This window comes from Embiotoca jacksoni, unplaced genomic scaffold (assembly GCF_022577435.1).
Source record: "Embiotoca jacksoni isolate LCO1_2020_lvr unplaced genomic scaffold, fEmbJac1.0.p SCAF_25, whole genome shotgun sequence".
Lineage (NCBI taxonomy): Eukaryota > Metazoa > Chordata > Actinopteri > Embiotocidae > Embiotoca > Embiotoca jacksoni.
Window position 1 is genome coordinate 7083651 of NW_027185376.1, and position 18395 is coordinate 7102045.

At 44.3% G+C, this 18395-nt stretch overlaps 1 protein-coding gene across 1 annotated transcript; it reads right to left on the bottom strand.

The window, feature by feature from the left end:
* Positions 1–14412: 14412 nt before the first annotated feature.
* buc (bucky ball) lies at positions 14413–18086 on the bottom strand. The gene is made up of 7 exons (XM_069159358.1): positions 17707–18086; positions 17437–17589; positions 15852–17342; positions 15649–15750; positions 14910–14999; positions 14748–14818; positions 14413–14650 (listed from the first exon to the last, which is right to left on the bottom strand). The coding sequence occupies exons 1-6, from the start codon at positions 17711–17713 to the stop codon at positions 14787–14789; spliced, it is 1875 nt and encodes a 624-aa protein (XP_069015459.1). The 5' UTR covers positions 17714–18086; the 3' UTR covers positions 14413–14650; positions 14748–14786.
* Positions 18087–18395: the final 309 nt, after the last annotated feature.

Genomic DNA, 18395 nt, shown 5'->3' on the forward strand with positions numbered 1-18395 from the left:
GGGGGTACACTGCCAAGAACTCAACCCAGAAAAACAACTCCCTGCTCGGCTGTTCACGGCGTGCGAGGTCGGAGCTGATGTGTCCAACAAGTAAATATTGTGACGGTTAACGGTGTGCGTGATTAATCCCGCAGCAGCGACGGGCCGACGAACACCTTTTCCAGCAGCTCAACACGCCTCCTCATCCGGGAGCAGATCATTTACTCACCGCTGGGTATTCACTTCATGTCTGGAAGCAGGTATCATCATCACCGCAGTATCAAGCTGCTGCATGAGATCGACGTCCTGTTTGGTTTCAGTGTGTGGAAACCCATTTCATCATCATCTCCTTCCCCATAAAATATGACTTCGTAGGTCATATTCATGAGGTAGCGGTTCATGATTTTTACTTACGTGCTAGTTCCGCTCGCTATGAGGGAAAAAAAATAAAACGTAATAATCACAATAATTAACTATCTCCACAATTCTTCAAAAATTCCTGCCAATTTAATGCAAAAAAAAATGTAATCAACAGAAGCTCTGCTGGAAGTATTACAGCATAAAATCACATTCTCACTGGTCTACAGGTGGCAGTAGAGAGGCAGGAAATACAGCAACGAAGGCATTAAAGCAGACTGCAGGATTTTTAAACTACTTGGAAAACGACGTTTTTAAATGTTTACAAGTAATTTTGCAGCTTCGATTATTGTTATTTTTGCTCGCTAAACGACGAGTCTACAAGAACTGAAACACGAGAAGCTCATACCGAGTCTGACGTTGGGTTTGCGATCGTCACAGTTGAGGTTTCACAAACATCTTGCCTGGATACTTCTGCTTTGAAAGGTCGCCTGCGAAACACCGCTAGAGGAAAAAAAACACATTTGTTGGACCTCATTGTTACACAATTAACAGTGACTTTGTACAAATGACAGAAACTTTCTTCATGGTCCTCCGAGGGCAAAGAGAAACTTTCGATCTGACATGTTTGAGAAGTCCCTTAAAGTGCTCAGAAAAATGGAAATACGCACAATTAACCGTGACGACGGAACAAACTCTCCGTGTTCTCTGAACGTGGAGCGTTTTTGTTGAGAGCTGTCAGCTACTCTTCTGTCTCAAATGATATTTAATGAAGGTGCATCTTCTGCTGGTAACTTGTTTTTTCAGGAAGATAAAGTTTTTCCTCACATTTGAACAATAAATGAAAGATTGCTGCACTTTTGAAGGCACTCTTTTTCTTTTTTTTTCTCCTCCCATCGCTGAGAACTTTCCTTTCATGTTGAAGTAACACAGGAAGCATCAAAGAGAGCTCTTTATGTTTTTTGAATGGGGATGAAAACTACTTTCAGACATCCATCTCCGATATAAAACTGCTGCAGGGGGAAAAAATGTACTCAATGTTTCAAAGTAAAAGTCGACATCCTGCAGTGAAAATCTCCCTGCAGCTGATCTGTTTTTTTCTTTGCGGGGAGGTTTGGTTGTTTGGTCGTCGGCCAGATTACAGAAAAACTACCAACCTCATTTGCATGAAACTTGAATTTAAAAGTTGGTAACCATCTGAAACTCACACCTTAGTTTTCCTTTTTGTATTATTTGTAGTTCATTTGTCAGAGTCAAGTTTAGGTTTTCCTGCTCAGAAGATTCAAATGAATGTGGGTTTATTTCAGTTGTCGTATTTACATTTATTTATCACTTTTGACGGCATATTCACTTTCTATTGTCAACATGTTTATCTCTGGTTAGATTCTCTTAAGTTTTCATTTTTATCTTTTGAGTTCCTGCTGCTGAAGGACATCTTACAAGGCCTGAGTTAAAAAAAAAAAAGAAAGAAAAGTCCTCCAGGAAGTGGAGCTGTTAAATACAGGAAGTGGCTGATCAGACTCTACCAAATGCCTGCCGTGTCACGGGGGGGATTGTACTTCTTAGTTTACATATTTAGCTTGTTTCTTCACAATGTTTTTGGTAGATTTTGATTTAGGTAATACTTAAATAAGTTAACCAATCTAAGATGAGTTCTGTTTTTGTTAGTTGTATTTCAGGTGATGTTTGTGTGTTCACGACCTTTTATCTTTCCAAATGGTCTGATCATCCTGTTTATATCTTCTCTAATGTGTCTCCAGGTACAGGGTAAAGCAATAAAAATGACAGTGGCAGTAAAAAATATTAAACATAAAAAAATTTAAAATGCACATTATATACAAATAAAAATAGAATAATATCAAACTAAAATAAACAGTCAAATATACCAGGCTGAAACAAATCACATAGACCAAACCCAGCAGGTGATGTAATCATGCCCTGCATACATTTGCATATTCATGTTTTTTAAGTCTTAGAAATGCCGGCAATAATCTGTTGCACTCTGACCATCAACGTGGTGCCGCTCCATTAAACGCTGCTCGAGTCTCCGCCTCGGCCGAGCGTGATGGACCTGTTTCTCCTCGCAGCGAACAAATGGGACGCGCTGAACTTTGCAGCTTCAGCTTCCCCTTCGGGCTCGGCCGTTACCGGACACGACGCCCCGGAGACCCTCACGCCGTATTCCTCTCCACAGCACGCCGACTCAATATCCGGCGAGGCCGAGCCGCTCCGCGGTTTGTGCTGCAGAGACGGTGATTTCTGTTATTCTGACGCTCTCTGCGGCGTCTGAGAGGAGCTCCTGGTTCGAGCTGAGAAAGGCACGACGATGTGGATCATCGTGAGGAGAAAACGAAACAACAACCCAAGAACCCCTTGACATTTACACGAGCAGCCGAGCATCGAGCCGACCTTCTCGGTAAACGCTTGCTGTGGAAATCATAATCATCTGAAACGAGGTTTTTGGTTACTTCATAATCCTTCTGATTTCAAACTGTGAAGGTGGCGACCTCATCCAGAGAGAAAAGGCGTCAGATGCTAAAGGTGCAGGGGAAAAAAAACACGTCCGATAAAGGTTTTCTCGTTGTCGAAGCACAACTTGAAGTACTTGGAAGTGATGAAAATGAGCCAATCAGAGCCGTCAGTCTGAAGTGTCCTTCTGTTTGATGTCGCAGCTGGAAAACTCGGCGGCAATTTGTTATGTTGGTCACTCAAAGCAGATTTAGACTGAGAAACTGAGAAATATGACAAAATAAATAAACAAAACTTTAAAAAAATTGTTATTAAAAACTGTAAGTAAGTACAGAGAAATTGCTTTGACTACGTTCCAGCTACAGAAACAAAGATTTAAATAAAATGCAGATTTGCTGGAAGAAAAATATCTCAGGATAGTTTATTTACGTACGCCGGTTTGTTTTACATTTGTGAGGCAGACTTTTTGGAAAGAACATTTGATTTCACCACAAACCTGAAACATCAGATTTTGGGGTCAAACTCTGGAAACGGTCAACAAACCTTGAAAAGCTTCGGAAAGTCTCCGGCGATAAAGCGACGAGCCGGGCGAGCTTGTTTCTGAGAGATATTCACGTTTCAAGAAGGGGGCGGAGCTTCACCGTCCAAGACCGAAGAAGACGGCGCGCCGGGCCAGGAGACACCAGGTGGGTTTTCTTTGTGTCACCGTGAATTCGTCCCCCAGAGTCAGACTGTCAACACTGAGTTCCACCGGGAACCTTCTGAGGCATCAGAGGGGAAAACATTCGCCGTGAACCGCCTGAACTGTGGGAACGCGACTTCCACTTTCTGATCGGCCCTCCGAAGGTGTCCACATACTTTTGTCCGTCCGCTGTCGTGCTCTCACGTTCGAACACAGCTCTAGACATGATGAAACAAAGGAGAAAGCGGGAACGGCAGGAAGTCAAATTCATTCTGGTGAAGGTAAATAACTTCGGGAGAATAAACTGCCACCGGTCGGCGTCGTGGACAACAAGAGGACGACTCCTCAGTGTTAAAAGAGCAGCTAATCGGGCTTCGCTTTCGAGCTGCGTAAACGCACTCGGCGTTGTGTAAAAGCAACGACGCGGTCAAGGTCACGTTTCGCTGCAGCTGCTGGTTGATCTACATTTCCTCCAGCTGCAGCTCGCTGCTGCTGCTGCTGCCAATAACCGCCGCACAGCGTGACCTTGACTGTTATTGCTTCATTGAGCGCATACCTGAGAGCGGGACCCCCCCCCCCCCCCCCATCCCTCCACCCCCCACTGAGCCACACAGGACTGCCGCTGAAAAATGACCCCGCCTGTGTTTCGCAGCAGGTGTAACACATTTATTTTCAGTTATCAGATCTCAAACCATGCAGGGAAATATCCCACTGTCTGAACTGCAGCGTCTACCGAGCTGCTTTTTTGTTGTTGTTGTTGTTGTTGTTGCTGTGTCAGCTGACCGATTGGACCGAGCTGCCAGAAGTCGGCGTGGTCCGCTGAGTGACTGATGCCGCCCTCCTACCTCTCAGTCCGGAGTGGCCAGCCGTAGCCGGAGCCCTAATTGGGGCATCTGGATGACAGAAGGGATCCTTCAAAGAAGCATCCATCATGTCCTTCAGGAGCCGCGGAGACCAGACGGAGACGTCAGGACGCCGGCCGAGTGTTTGTCTCAGAGACGACCTGACGATGTGCAGGTTTCTATACGGAGACACTAAAAGGAAAAAAGCGACTGGTTCGATCACAAATACTTACAGAGGTTACAGTTATGGGAGCTTTACTGCTGATTTGTGTATTATAGCATGATGTAAGAAGAGTAAAATGCAAACGACTGATAGCGTGAGACACAATGAGGCCAGGTGAGAAGAAAGAGATCCGTTATTCACCTCAGCAGGCAGGACACCAGGCGCCTGCACTATTTCAGGGAAACAGAAAATACAGCAGCAACATATATATATATATATATATATATATATATATATATATATATATATATATAATAATACAACAAAATAAGAATTGCTCAAGAAAGGCAACCTAACATCAAACTACTTTGGAATGTACCACTCTGAGAGGGACGGAATAGTCCAAGTGTCTGCCTACATCCAGACTCCCCCTCTCAACTTCTCTTATGAAGGTCAATAAAAAATAAACAAAATTCCACGAGTCATTATGGTGTAATTTTTATTAGTTTTCTGGCGGTCCATCTGAAAATAATCCCGTCATTCATGAATATACGGCCTCCAAAAATCGGGTTTGATTGACACGCTTGGTTCAGATGGAACTCAGTAAACGCGTCATAACTCAGGACACATTTTGAGTTACGATATCGTGGATGTGAAACTCCATTTAAACACAGAAAGATTCAGCTCTCGGTTTTTTTTAATTTTTTTACAAATAGCTGCTAACAAGCTAATTGTTAACGTTTTTCTCTGTCTTTTGGTGTCGAGGCCGATGTCGTATTTAGAACCGATAATTCATTCTCACTCAAAAGGTACCTCATCTTACGTTTGACTCAATATTTATAATACCAAAAATGTTCATCTACTTCTTGGCTTCAGAAATAATAGTGATTAAATGAGGAAAAACATAAATTCTTCAGGCTATTCTCCAATTTACCGCTGTAATCATCTCTGACTGTGTTTCTACCCGCAGCTCTCTGGTTTTGATCATTTCTCTGTGAAAGGAGTCGGGAGCACTCGAGGAAACTCTCCTCAAAGTAATCTGCTGTTCTGATACCACTTAGTCATCCCCGAGACTCCGGTGGATGATGAGCATTTCAAAAACACTTGAACCGCGTGACACGCGCTCCGTCGTTCTCCAGGAAAAACCGACTTGACAGCTTGACAGATTCACTCCAAACAGTTAAAGGAGGCAGGATGGATGCTCTTAACCTCCCACATCTTTCAGAGGCAACTCGAGCCGCCGCCGCCACACACACACTGACACTGAAACAAACTGCTCCGACGTTGTCGAGGGGTTTCTATGCACACACGATATATACAGACATGAAGGGAAAAGCTTTGGTTATAAATTCAGACACACAACGGTACGTTGACATCCCACTTTTTAGGCAGCACTAAACAAATGTTTGACCCTTTCGTCTTTTTCTTTTAGAGCCTAAAATGTTTGCACGGTGCCGTATACGGCACACGAACCCAAACGATCGACAGACAAACGATTCTAATCATTTTTAAACCAAAAATAGTGACTCGATATTAAATATTCTTTGACTCCAGACCCTCGAACGAGAGGATTTGCTGCTTTTTCTTTGCTCTTTCTTTGAGTATTTTGCATGTAAAGCCATCTTTCGCTATGAAAAATTGACCATTTTTTTGATGTCATAGACTAAATGATTAAGATAATTAAAAAAAAAAAAAAAAAAAAAAAGTCTATGTTATCCTCTGCATTTAACCTTAGCTACAAAATATTTAGACCCTTAAAGGAAAAGTTCAACATTTTGATTCTCATGTTTGTGCATTTGGTACGAAGCCGGAGTCACAACACGGTTAGAGGAGCTCAGCTTAACTTAATTTAATCTAAACTTAAATCAACAATTTAAAGATGAGAAGGGAAGATTTCATGATGAAATGTGATTCTTTAAAAGCAGCTTCCTTTTGGTTTTGTGTTGTTATCGTCCAACCCTGCAGGGAGCTGCTGCTGCTTGAAGGTCATTACGAAACCTTTTCAAAACTCATCTAGGAGCTAAACAACAAACTCATTAAGGCAAGAAATGAATGATATTAAACATAACTCGCGTACATTTTCTCTAACTAAAGCGCAACAAAGAGAATATGCAAAAATCTTCATACATTTGAATATAACAGTAGAAGCAGTAAATATTTAAATTAAAGCAACAAAAACCTTTTAAAAACTAAACAGCAACCATTTAAACTGAACTACTTTCTGCTGGTGAAATGGTCCAATCAGATAAATGCTCAAATCTATCTTTTTAACAACATCTGTCATTTTTGGTTTTCTTTTCCAATAATAATAATAATAATAATAATAATACAAGCGAGCGTTTCTTTGCAGCGACAGAAAGTGAGAAGCTGTGAAATGTCCGTGCGTGGCAGGTTTTCTTCATCTTTAAAAAAAAAAAAAAAAAAAATTACGTCGCTCTGCATGAAAATATGTTTATATCCCCCCCCTCCCCTCCCGCTCGGGAACCAATCACAGTGAAGCCTTTTGCATTTACCCATAATGCAGGCGTCACGAAGATGGAGCGGCGGCGTGAAGCAAGGAGTCTGCGAGATATGAGCTCCGAGACCGCCCGAACCGTCCGTCCCGCCGCGCCCCGGAAAACAAAAACAACGACGAATCTGAGGGGAAATCATGTGTTGCGCTTCACTGCCGCAACTTTCCTCGTCCCATCTGGGCTCCCTCAAAGAGCCGCCAGCTCCCCGTCAGCCAGAAATCACTTAAGATGGGGGTCGTTTCAAAAATTGCGGAAAAGCTTTCGACTGTCTCGGTTTGGAAACGATGCACAGAGCAGGCCTTTCTCTTGCCTTTTGAAGACGGCACACTGTGTGGGCTGTTTCTGTGCACGTCTCTCCGCGGAGGACGGCGAGAAGAAAGCAAAGCAATCGGAGGGAAAGTAAAGCGATTGTTGGCCCGTTGAAAGACCCTGAAAAATCACACCTCAACTCCCGCGGTTTCTTTTTTACACAAAAGCAACTGACAGAAACATGCGAGTCTACACCCGAGGATGGACCTCCCCTGCAGCCGGCAATGTGATTATTGTTGCACATACCATTACCTGCTTTATTTAGTGCCATGTCGGTGGTTTCATTACATGGTTTTCAAAGGCCTGCTGAACACTGCATAAACTCTAATAGTCCTGTCCAACACGAGGCATTTTTTATTCAATACATTCGTGTTTTTGTTTTTCCCCCTTTGGGGAGCGACTCTGTGCATTAACAGTCAATAACAGGGTTCACGTTACAAAACACATCGGGTCTAAGTCAGCATAACATTAAAACACCCCCCCCCCCCTCCCTCCCCCGACCCTCATGTACAAAACTAGTCACCCATTTCAGTCCTGTTTATGTCAGCAAAACCATGAAAACACGCTAAGAGCCCTGCAGCCCGGCGAGCTGCTGACAGGCTGCGCCGCTTTCCAGCTAAATGCTAATATCTGCAGCTCTTTTTAAAGTAATTCAAAGGGTTGTTGCCGACTTTGCAACCCATTAGGGAGTTGATCAAAAGCTCAAAAGTTTCCAGTTAGATTTGCAAAAAAATATATATATTTTTTTTCCATGAATCAATTTAAAAGTTTGTTTTTTAATTTGACTGAAAGTAAAGACAGAAATTAGTCGCCTGGAGCTAAGTGCATATAGCCACATTAAAAACACAAACCAGAGCAATCCTTTTCATAAACTCCACCTTGGTTTATTGTGTTAGCATGCTCATGGTTGCTATCAGCGCTGAAACACAGTGCAGCTGAAGCGGATGGGAACGGGAGGGATTTTGTTAGCCGAGCCAGTTTTTAAGCGTGATCACAGTCTGGAAACTCTGCAAAATCATTTTACTCACACCGACATGTCAGCCTGCTGGTGGCGCTACAGAAATAGTCAATAACCCAACAAAAATACAGTCGCTTTGAAATTGAATTTTCACCAGAGAATAAATCACTACTTCCAGAGTTGAAGGCGTGTTCGTATCATTTCCATTTTGGCCCTGTTTTTTTTCCCCTTATTCATGTTACTGACATTAAAAAGGAATCAACTTTAATTGGTGAAGTTGTCGACTACGAGCTGCTCCTTTATCAAAAAGGTCACAGGTTTGATCCCCTAAAGACCAAAGTGACGCATGTCAACACTAAATATCCACATTCACCTCAAGTCATTCCAGGTCAAATGTGAATGTGGCATGTTGTTAAATTATGAACAAACCAGAGATGAAAACTGGAAAAAGAAAGATGCAGTTTAGTTCAATTGAGGAAATTAGATTTAATAATTTATGTTTACGCTGACATTTTCTAGTGTTTAAATATATTTGTGAATCCTCGTGTAAAATAATAAAGCCAACATGTTATCACCTGATGGTGGACGGTTTGTGTACTTGCATGTATAGAAATAGTTCCATCTAGTGGAAATGTGTAACAACTACAACTTAAACCACATTTTACCTCTAAATATAAAAGAGCAGCTGCAAAAACAAGACTACTACAAAAAACTATCATAAATAAGTGTTTTATTTGAACATCAATAAATAGTGAACAGTGATTTAACTATACAATTTAATAAAGTGGAAAACATTGAAACTAAGTGTGCATAATTTTAAAAAAGTGCTTTTTCTTTTTTCACTTGTTGAATTGTGCTTGTGCAAAATCAGCATCGTGTGTCTTTTCTACGAATTCCTGCAAGAAAAAGAACAAATGGTTTCTGTTTTGCTTATCACCACAGTTAAGGACAAATATTCCAACTTGCAACCTCATCTTTAACACAATATGGTCCAAATATGACACATTAGATGTCTTTTCTATGCACTATCAATTTCAAAAATTAACTTTCCAGCTGTAAAATTCCTCTTTAAATGACTAAAGTTAAGCTGATTTTGGAGAGAATAAAAATGTCAAAAAGCAAACCTTGTGATTGTGGTTGTGATTTCTCGTATTTATTCAAGTGTTGTGATCTGGCTTCATTTTTGGAGCCGTCGTCGGTGCCGGGCTTCGTGGCTTTCCACGACTTCGCTGTTGGAAGGAAGGAAGGAAAGTTTTCAAATAAAGACGCTTGTACAGGAAGGTAGAAATTAAGTTAAAAAAAAAACACTTGCTTACCAGTTTGCCAGCGGTGTGTCGGGTAAACGCGGTCTCTGCTCCTCCACTTGTCCTGGAGGGACGCGGGTGCGGCGCAGTTCTCGTCCATTTCTTGGATGGCGTTGCCGTGGGGACAGTGGCGCAACCTCTCCCATGCGACGGGCCGCAGCTCGTTGCACACGCAGTTCCTCTCCCTGAGCTTCGGGTACACGGCGGCGGGACATTTCTCCAGGTTGTGCTCAGATGTGTGCGGCCGCCGGAGGTCCAGGATGTTCCTGTGATCCTCGGCGGTCCTCCACTTCGGACGCGTACGACACGAGCTGTTCTCGGAGGATTCTCCGTCGCTGTCGTGATCGTGTCGCGGACCGCGGACGTCGGGGTTGGAACCTTTTCTCGCCAGGCGCCTCGTGGTGTGAGATTTACACGCTGCGCATGTCGTTAGGACGGCGTTGTTCTGCTGTTGGAAGGGAACGGCTTTCCTTTTCAAGCTGCGACCTTCCTGTCCCGGACCGGCAGATATGCAGCCCCCACGTACCGCCAGGCATCTGGAGCAAAGCCGATCCCTCTTGGACACGTAAGGGCGGAACGTGTTCTCGTTGAAATTTCTGTTGATGCAGCATTCGTGGTCGGAGAGGCTCCGTCGATCCACCTTGTCTTTGTACCTCTCTTTCGGCTTGCGAAAGGCAAGTTGTTCTTTGCACTCCTGGTCAAGCTTCCTTCTTATGGTTGGTATATTTAAACCAGCGATGCTCAGAGGTCTGTTCCTTTTCTTGGGAGCTGGAGTCGTCTTGCTGCCGCAGTAGAAGACGTTATCAAAGTCAGCCAGCCAGCTGGTTGAGGGCAGGTAGGCAGGCAGCGAGTCGAAGGAGGTGTCCTGGTGATGCTGGATGTTTGTTTCACATCTGTGTTTGTTTCTATCCGCCTGAAGAGGTGAATTATCCAGCGGCTGCGAATTAGGTGCGCGAGCGACCTCCGCTGTGGGTGTCAGCTCAGTCATACGAGCTTCTTCACAGACATCCATCACAGGGTACATGTCATCCTCTGACAACACCTCCTCACCTAGACCATCATCGGTGACGACCATGTCTTCCACTTCATCCTCTGCCGGAGAAGGACTCTCCGTCACAGCAATGACCTCGTCGGCGGGAGGCTCTTCTCTCAGCAGAAACATTTCTGCCGACGTCGCTTCATTTACAAAAGTCTGTGTTTTGCTGTGAGACTCTGCGAGGCCGTTGTGGATCAGCGAGTCAGGGGAGTGAATCAAAGTTTCCTCCATTGACCAAACCGTGGACTCCATCTTCCTCAGTTCATCCAGATACTCGGAATCGAATGGCGGGTGAACAACTTGGAAGTGAAAATTCTTCGGAGTCGTACTCGAGTCTTTCTGACTTCTCGTCTCCTCGGCTTCGCCACAAGCTGCTTCTGGACATCCCGCAGTCAGCGGGACCGTCCGGCTCTCGAACTCCTCCAGAGCAGGGATCTGCTCGTCGGCGCTGGGCGTCCCGGCTAACAGGACGTCGGGACAAACCTCGAGCGCCAGCTCCGGCGGGTCCGCCGGGCGGCGCAGCTCCTCGTCCTGCAGGACCTGATTCTGGAGAATCGAGCTGCACTGGACCACGTCTTGGGAGAAGCTGCGGGGCATTTCTGCGGTCTCGTGAGCGTGCAGCAGCTTAAGTCCCACCGGCGCGGTGCAGCATTCGATCCTCAGCTCCTCCGTTTGGATCACGAAGCTGCCGTTCGGCGGCGTCCTGGTGGTGGAAGAGGGTACCGTGTCATCGAGCTCTGTAGAGTCATCCCTCTTCTGCACAGCCGAGTCCGGTGAGGGCAGCTGACCGGTGTGGGCACCGAGGGGGTTGTCGCTGCTGCGAGCCGAGAGGACACTAGAGGACTGGATGTCATCGGAAGTCGGGGCGCTGGTCCTCTGGGTCGCTGCGAGCGGCTCAGTTTGCACCTCAGAGGTGGTCATCTCTTTGGCCGGGGAGTTGTGTTGGTAGCGGAACCTGCGGGCGTGGTAGGCCATGGTCTGGTAATACTGAGGGTTGAGCATTCGTCGGTAGTCCATCAGATGGAGGTGGGTATGGGGGACGACAAAACCGGGCGTCTCCATGTATGGGTTTGGCTGATAGTTGGGCATCATTGGCATGCTATAACCTTTGACAATAAAAAAAAAAAAAAACAAAGGAAAGTTTTGGAAATTAAAATGGCTGTCAAGGTTTGTAAAAAAATTTTTATTTTAAGTATATCTCTCAAAACATACCAGGCCTTCCCAACAAAATATCAGTTTAACTGTTGCATAAAGTTTCAAGTTGTTTGTTTTTCCTCCTTGTATAGCTAGATATTAAAAGCTTCCTCCAAGTTTATCTCCAACTGAATAGTTATCTGTTCGTGTGTTTGATGTGCAAGTCAGCGTAACGTCTCATTGCATTAGCATGGTGAGCTAACGGTTAGTAATGGAGGAACATGTAACGTGATTGAATTACTAAACATAGCATTCTTCCAAATAATGGAAACCAGCTTTATGTATTATTTGCAAATCCAGACAGAAGTTCTGAGAAACTGGTAGAATTTAGAGGAAGAAGACTTTACTTCTACAAACATTTAGCATGAAGGGGCCTTAAAGTGCCAGAAAACATGCAGCATATTATTAAGTATTTTCAGGAAGAAAAAAAATCTTTAAATTGCACCAAAAAGCTACAAGGAGAATTAGGATTTTTTTTTTTTTTTGTCTCTTACCTAAACTGGGGTATCCGTAGTATGGGTTGTAGGACACAGGCATGGCCATGGGCACAGGCCACTGTATGGGCAGGTATGGCTGCGAGGGCTGTATGTAGAAGAAAGGTTTGTGATGCTGCTCCTCAGGACGCGGAGCTCCTGAAGGCCCCGGAGCCGGATGATGGGGTCCCTGGGACTGCGGCGCTCCACGCGGCGCGTTTGGCCCTCGAGGGCCCAGACCGTAAGCTGGCGGTAAGGTGGAAGTGGCTGCCTCCATATCTGAACAAAGAGAGGCAAGTTCAAACAACGGCTTGACACCAGAGGGTTTTCTTGTATTATTGGACAATAAAAACAAACACAAATGTTTTACCGACATGCAAAAAAGAAGATTACCAGTGATAAAGCAAAACACAGCTTTCCTTTACGTTTTAGATTTGAAATGTGTGGCAACAAGCGAGCCTATCAAATGCTGCACTGATTGGCTGGGTTTTTAGCTCCAGGTGACATTTGTCCAATTAGAGTTGAGTGACTTGCATTTAAAGCCAATGAAGAAAATGTTTGTTTCCTGCAGATTCCCTCCCGCTGCGCCATCAGCTCACCTGAGGACAGCCAGACAATAGATCAAAGATGTGGCAAAAGAAAGACTGATGACTTCAACGGCTTTGCTGTTACCTGGAATGATTGACAGGAGTGGTGGGAGGCTGATTGGCACTAATGATACAGACCTGCAGCTCTTTGGCATCGTTGGCTCGACGAGAGAAGCATCGACACAAAACTCAAAGTGGCACATCATCTTGTTATTTTTGCATCTTTATTAAGCTCCTTTTTTTCTAGCTTTCCTCATTTGCAGCTGAGCAGTTTTAATATTCAGTTTTGACCTCTGAAGAGCCAATAAGGAGGTTATGTGGGAGCTCGTTGGCAGCCTGGAGCAGTGTTTAAAGACAGCATTATCCATGAAGAATAAATGGCTTGTTGACTTATAAAGTCAAAAGACAGGCTCATATGTTTTTTTTACACCCAGGTGGAGTTTCAAATTTCAGTTTATTTGCCTTTATTGGATGTTTGGACAAGGCAACAACACGGATACCAACACCGACATCTTTTCTGACATTCCTGGTTACTTTGCATTGCTGGGTTCACCTTTAAGTTACAGATAGCAAAGAAGTGAAAGGATCTCATGTTAACAGACAAGAATCAAGCTTCTTCAGTAGATATGTGACCCACTCATATGCAGCCAATGAGCAGTTGTTGCAGCCTGTTCACGATAAAGCGGTTGATAGTTTTATGCCTTCGCGTCAGCGTACGTACGTACGTACGTACATCTGTCCATCCCAGGCTCGCAAAATCTCAGGAACACCCTGAAGGACTTTCTTCAAATTTGGCACAAATGTTGACTTGGACTTAAGGATGAACTGATTAAAGTTTGGCCGTTAAAAGGTCAAAGGTCACTGGGACCCCACAAAAGTAGTTTGTGCCCCCAACTCAAGAATTCACGCGCCAATTAATGACTAAATTTGAACACAAATGTCTAATACAATAAAATGATGAAGGGATGACATTTTTAGTTTTCATTCAACACCATAACTCTGATAATGACTTCATGTTGAGTTGAATAAACTTTTGACTTTTACCAGGTTTTCTTTCCTGCAGCGTGACCAAGTGACCAGTGGTCTAGTAAGCAGTTCTTGATTTGGGCCACCTGAAGGACATTTTAAAGGGCTTTCTAAACCATTTAGACTAGATGCTTCGCATTTGGACACATCTCCAAAATATCTTCATTTATCTGTAATTCAGTTTTCGGGTTAAAGAACAGCTTCATATTTTGTAATGCATGAAAGTGAGGCTTCAACTGTCTTGAGTTTTTGAGCCAAATCAACTGAGTGTTGAAAGTTGAAGTCATTTTTGGATGAAACATCCTCTGTGTTTCTCCATAACTGCAGCAATAGAGAACATCTCGTACTAGATCAACAAGCTGGTGAAGCCTTATGTTGGCTTTAGAAAGTTTTTTTTGCAAAGTATAACAGTAGTATTAATAGAAAGAAACTGGAAAAATCTGGTTTTACTACAGACATGAGAACTATGAAATTATCCCAGAACGAGAGAATGAGAAGGAACCACCTCGAAACTTAAATAATTACATTTATTTTTTTATTGGACTGGCCCCAAACAGTGGCATATCATCATCTGCAACACAATCTTTCAGCCCATTTGTGAAATCCATGAATCATGAATAGTGCAAAGATAGTGGCTCAGTTGAACCCAGTTGAATGGGTTTTTGCTTTATCAAACAAAAAGAGGCTCCTTGTGCAGTGCATTTCACCCGGTGCTCTAAATATATCATCCTTCAACAATTACACCTTTTAGGGGGGACCTGAGAAAGAAAGAAAACAACAAAAAAAGGCATTAAAACACATTTTCACCAGAGTCATCTGGAAATAATAGTGATTAATGGAAAAAGCTTCACCTACAGTTCAACACACTTTGTTCCAAAGTCAGCCGGGGGTTCGTTAACATCTCGGTTCTCCTCTCATCGTGGAGCCTGACGACAGAAGGACAAATAGTTTTTAAAAGCATCACATTCACAGATAAACGTTAGTTACATCAAAATGTAAAAAAAAAAGTCCAGGAACCTCTCTCCCAGTGTGAAGGAGGCGGCTCGTCGTCGTCACGGTCCTCATCTCTCGGCCTGTGGTACAACACTTTCCACTGAGTGCTCATATCTATTATTATATAAAAAGGACAACATTTGACGATTGGATTAAAAGTAAAGAGCTCTGCATGTGTGACAACTGCTTCAAAATAAAAGCATCCAGGTGGTGACCTCTTGAAACAGGTTGTGAGAGTGAAGAGCCTAACACAAAGCAGCACTTCCTTGTTTTGGGTGGCTGTGTGCCAATAATTAAGGAGGTAAAGGTTGATAATTTATAGGTGTTATATACAGGGGTTTTTTTTACCCTGCTGTGCGCCAGTTTTGTGTCTTTTTACTTATAGATAACTGAATCTATCGGCATGAACATTATGAACTTGAGCATTTTGTTTGAAAGCACCGTGTCAGCAAAATAACCTATTCAGCAGTAAAAAAAAAAAAATCAAGTTTACTGTAGAGCAGGCAGTAAATTAAGATTTCAAACACTTCTAAAAAAAAACTTTGGGATAAATTTAAAATTCATGAGTCCTTAAAAAAAAAAAAATGGAAGCAAATTGTGGACACGCCTCCTCCAACAGAAAAGGAGTAAACTAGATGATTTGGGGGTAAATAAAAAAGCACTCACTTGGCTGCACAAACTGTCCGTTGTGTACTTTATGCTACATTTGGAGCTGTAGAGTGATCAGCTCACTAGTGGAGTCCCAAAGCTGACTAAACTTCACCTTGTCGTTGCAGAGTGGCTGCAGGTCTCCTCCTGGGAATCACGTCACCGTCAGCCCACCTGCCTTGGTCTGCTGCGGTCACATCTTCTCTGCACAGTCGCTCTATAAAAAAATTTAAAAAAGAGGTTAAAAGAGGTCATTCAACGGCACGGAAATAAATAAAATGCTGATGTAAAGGAGAGAAACTCTTGGCGGAGACCTACCTTGACCGTCCACCTCTTCAGTCTCACCCTTCTCCTGCTTATGGACGTCGTGGTCCATCGGGTCCGAGGCCTTTTTGTATTGGCCTCTTGCAGACCAGGGTGTTGCTGCATGTCTGAGCGGGACAGAGTGAGTCTTCCTGGTTGCAGAGTGCTTCTTCACCGCCACTCTGACCGGCAGCTCGCACCCTCTCCTGTATCTGCCGTCCGAGTCCGAGTCCCCGGCTTCGTCCCGGTACTTCTTGGAGCTGTGGGCTTTGGTCCTGCCCGTCCCTTTGGCCAGGCTCTTCCCGCAGCAGGCGCACACGAACCTCTTCGAACCCGGCAGCCACACTTCTTCGACTTCTTCGGCAGCTCGAGGGGAGCCGCCGCCACCGCAGCCATCGTCGTCGTCGACCTCCGTGAGCTTCCTGCCCGGGTACAAGCGCTTGGGGAAGAGGTCCATGTCGTCCAAGTCCGTTGAGAACATTTCGTCTCTGGAGGAGAGCTCGTCCAGAGACGGACTGAGAACGCTCATCCGCTCGTGCGTCGTCTGCATGGAGAGGTAGTTGTAGTTGTAGTAGTACGGGGTCGTCGGGGAGGAGAGGCGTTCGGGTGAAGCAGGTGTTGGAGCGCTTTCAAACGGCAGCTTGAGGATCTGGCAGCTCTCATCAGCTTTGGCTTCGTCGAAAGAAGCTGCCGGATGTTCTGCCTTTGAGATTTTGTCTTGGCTTTTAGACTCCTGAATGGAGGAAAAGGAAAGTGAAGGCGTCGACTCGAGGAGCTCTTCAGCATCACATTTAGGAACACTTTGATCGGTCACCGAGATATCTGACCGGATATCCATGACCACGCCCTTCTCAAGAGGGAGGAAGTGTTCGTCTACTTCTTGCTGCTCGAGCTCAGGAAACTCTTCATGGACCGAGGAGCTGTCGAGGGGCAGCTCCTCCTCCAGTCCTCCTGACCAACAGTCCTGAGGGCCCAGGGCGTCAAAGAACGTTTGGCCGGACTCGCCAACGTACGCCGCCTCAGCGCAGCCGCTGAAGGTCACAGCCGGGGACTCTGCGGCGCTGCCGTGAGGTGCTGAAGCCAGGACGTGACCCTGCTCTTCGTTTTGCTTCTTTTCTCCGGGAGAGAACATTCCCGAGGACTGCGACGCGACGCCAGAGTCGAGTTCCCGGTCGGCGCCCTGCATCTCGCTGGCTCGGATCTTATCCAGGCATTCGATGAGCTTGGTGATGGCGCCACTGGGGTCGGTTTGGGCCTCCGAGCAGGCCATCTCCCGATGCTCGTGTGGCTGTTGCTGCTGCGGTTGCTGTTGCGGTTGCGGTTGCTGTTGCTGCTGTTGTGGTTGCTGTTGCTGTTGTTGCGGCAGGTCGCCCCACGTGGGGGCGTGGTAGCGAGGTTCAAACATCCGCCTGTAATCCATCGGATAGATCGGAGCATGTGGTAAAACAAAGCCGGGATATTGCATGTACTGGTACGGGGGCATGCAGGGACGGCCAAAATTAAAACCTAGGACATATGCAAAAGAGAAAACACACAGTGAAATTGTATGTGATATTTAGTTGACTGCAACAAATTAAGGGTTTAAATTAAAGCTGGATACCTCCCGGCAAACCATAGTGATTGTACGGGTTGTTGAGCTGCCATTGCTGGTAGAGGTAGTACGGCTGAGATGGAGGCTGGACATAGAAAAAAGGTCTGGGGTGAGGACCTCTCTGCGGTCCACTCCCAAACGATTGTGGCTGTCTGCTCGCATCTACAGGAAGCAGCAGTGTTCAAATATTATTTAAGAGCAACGATACAAATCAAATCTAAATACTAACTCAACATTTGCACATGAAATACATTAAAAAAAAAAAAAAGAAGTTATTACCGTCCATTTTCTGTCCCTTTTTCGCTCAGCCTTTCAAAATAAAACACCACAGAGGGATGAAAACAACCAAATAAACATCCCCAAGCTTCTAGAAATTTAAGGCAAGCTTATTTCTCCCCCCTTTACAGTCAATTTGTCTCTAAACAAAGTAGAAGTAGAGACGAAGCACTCTCAGGTCCACATGACACCCAACTAACAAAAAGAAAAACATCTCCGTTAATTAGTCATATAGGAAACAGCTGCGTGCGCGTGGACACTTCAAGTGCAAGCGGACGAATTAGTATTGAGCCTCAGCAAAGAAAGAAAAAACCATTCTTGTGAATAAATTACTATTTATACTATTCAAAAATAACACTCACAATTAAATATGGGGGGTGGGGGATATAATATAATAATATACAATATATATTATATATTAGGTAGGCCTAATAAAGAAACCAAATGAAAATCTATTCAAATCTAGCCTGTGTTTCTACACATAAGCAAAATATACATTTAATATAGTGGGACAATTTGACAGGAAATTTTTCATGGTGAAAATGCAATTAAATTAAATTTTATTTATACAGCGCCAAATCACAACACAGCTTATTTCAGGGCACTTAACACATAAAAAGTCCTTACAGTGGGACTTCACAACATTATACAGAGAAACCAACAATTCAACAACAAATCCCACATAAAAGTCC